Here is a 2,159-nt window from a genome sequence, read left to right as displayed (position 1 = left end):
CACATGGTTGTGTGCGTTTGTGTAAGTATAGAACATGTGTTATTGGAAATAGTAAATAAGATTTCGAAATGATACTATCAATGATGATAGTAGTAGTAGTAGTAGTAGTAGTAGTAGTAGTAGTAGTAGTAGTAATAATAATAATAATAATAATCATGAAAACAATGAAGATGATGATGAAGATGATGATAAAAACGGTAATAATAATAACAATGATAAAGAAAGAATTTTTCTTTCTTCTCTTATTCATCCAGCTCGGAATACGTATTGAAAGGCATCAAAGAATATTACAGAGCCAGGGTTTTCCATGATGGGTCTGTGAAATACCACTTCCCGTCAGTTTTGAAATCTGTGTGCCAGATCGATATAAAACGTTTTCCCTTCGATCAACAAGTAAGTCTTTGTGATTTCTTTTAAACATTTCTTATTGTTTGAGAATGGTGGCTAATCACGAATGTCATGCAATGTCACACGAGTAGTAACTACATTAAAACGTTCAAAACAAAAAAACAAAAAACAAACAACAACAAAAACATACAAACAAACAAACAAACTATCCCACCTTCTCCCCCCCCCACCACCACACCAAAACAGAAACGACTTTAAGTGGGAGCCTAAACATGGTTATCCTTGCTGCTAGAAATAACAGTCAATAACTTGGTAGGGTGAAATTTAAGAGATAAAGCTTAAGGAATAATTTAAAGGACATATCTTAAAATAGATGAGATGGTGTCAGCTGAAAAGACTTTGGTTATAAATTTATATGAATCGAGGCGATTCACGTCTAAACAACAACCTCAGCATAAAGAAGAAAAGTAAACGTAATTGTTCTGAGTATTAATTTTGTAATTTTCTTGTCTATTAACTTCTAGTGTGTATACTTAGAATATTTTCTATATATCGCTGGATATGAACGTAAATAGACACGTAGATAGATGAGTATGCGGGCATTTTGAGAAACGACCGTGCCCCGCATAGTTACGGACTGCCCTTTGGCAAGGCACAGCACCGGTTCAGCCACACTGTCAGGGATACCGCGAAATCATAGGACTGCGGCATGGCGGATTGTGAAGAAGTAGTAGAAGAGATCAACTGAGCCAATGGTAGTTCTTACATTGAGCGGAGGAATCCTAGAAGACCGAAGGTCAGGATCACCGAGCTTGAACAAGAGAGTTAACTGCATCGCATCTATAGGACTGAAGTCTATGGTTGTGTAATCAGCTAATGAAAGATTCTCAATGACTCAAGTTCCCAATTTATATTCATAATAGTAGTGGCACTCCGTCGGCTACGACGACGAGTGTTGCAGTTGAACCAATCAACGGAACAGCCAGCTCGTGAAGTTAACGTGCAAGTGGCTGAGCACTCCACAGGCACGTGTACCCTTAACGCAGTTCTCGGGGATATTCAGCGTGACACAGTGTGTGACAAGGCTGACCCTTTGAATTACAGGCACAACAGAAACAGGAAGTAAGAGTGAGAGAAAGTTGTGGTGAAAGAGTACAGCAGGGTTCGCCACCATCCCCTGCCTGAGCCTCGTGGAGCTTTAGGCGTTTTCACTCAATAAACACTCACAACACCCGGTCTGGGAATCGAAACCACGGTCTTACGACAGCGAGTCCGCTACCCTAACCACTGGGCTATTGCGCCTCCACTATATTCATGATAATGGAATCGGATGACGACAGCGAGTCATGGGAATCCGCGAAAGCAGCGGAGAGAAAAAAAATGACACGGGTGGGGTTTGAACTAGGGGCCTTTATTTCTAAACTAAAGGTAGTAATACTAATATTTACTAAGTCACCAACATTAGTACAACACCACCGTTTGGTTAGAAGTGAAGGAAACAGTTAGACTTCAACTCCAAAAGATATATTTTTTTTTATCAAGAACTGGGTGAAAATAAAATAAAAATTAATGCAGGACCAATTTCAAGAGAAGAAGAATTTGTGGAAGGAATATGGGCGTCAAAGGAATCATCATGGGGCTGTTTTGCAAACAGTTTGGCGGCTCAGGTCGAAACTCTAAATGGACTCAGAGTTTTGATATCATAAACACATGAATACACTCTAACCAGCGTATCAAGTTCTATATCAGATAATGTTGAAATTTCGTGAAATATATATCTAATATATTTTACATTGATATATATATATATA

At 38.8% G+C, this 2,159-nt stretch overlaps 1 protein-coding gene across 1 annotated transcript in view; it reads left to right on the top strand.

The window, feature by feature from the left end:
• LOC106875368 (neuronal acetylcholine receptor subunit alpha-10) overlaps window positions 1-2,159 on the top strand; it is a 93,034-nt gene that overhangs the window by 39,007 nt on the left and 51,868 nt on the right. Inside the window, exon 6 of the mRNA XM_014923462.2 lies at window positions 255-393. Coding sequence (XP_014778948.1) covers window positions 255-393 — 139 coding nt within the window. The remainder of the gene's footprint in view (window positions 1-254; window positions 394-2,159) is intronic.

The sequence above is a fragment of the Octopus bimaculoides genome, chromosome 12 (genome assembly GCF_001194135.2).
Source record: "Octopus bimaculoides isolate UCB-OBI-ISO-001 chromosome 12, ASM119413v2, whole genome shotgun sequence".
NCBI classification, from domain to species: domain Eukaryota; kingdom Metazoa; phylum Mollusca; class Cephalopoda; order Octopoda; family Octopodidae; genus Octopus; species Octopus bimaculoides.
The sequence above is the reverse complement of the archived record's forward strand: the minus strand, read 5'-3'. Positions and strand labels throughout refer to the sequence as shown.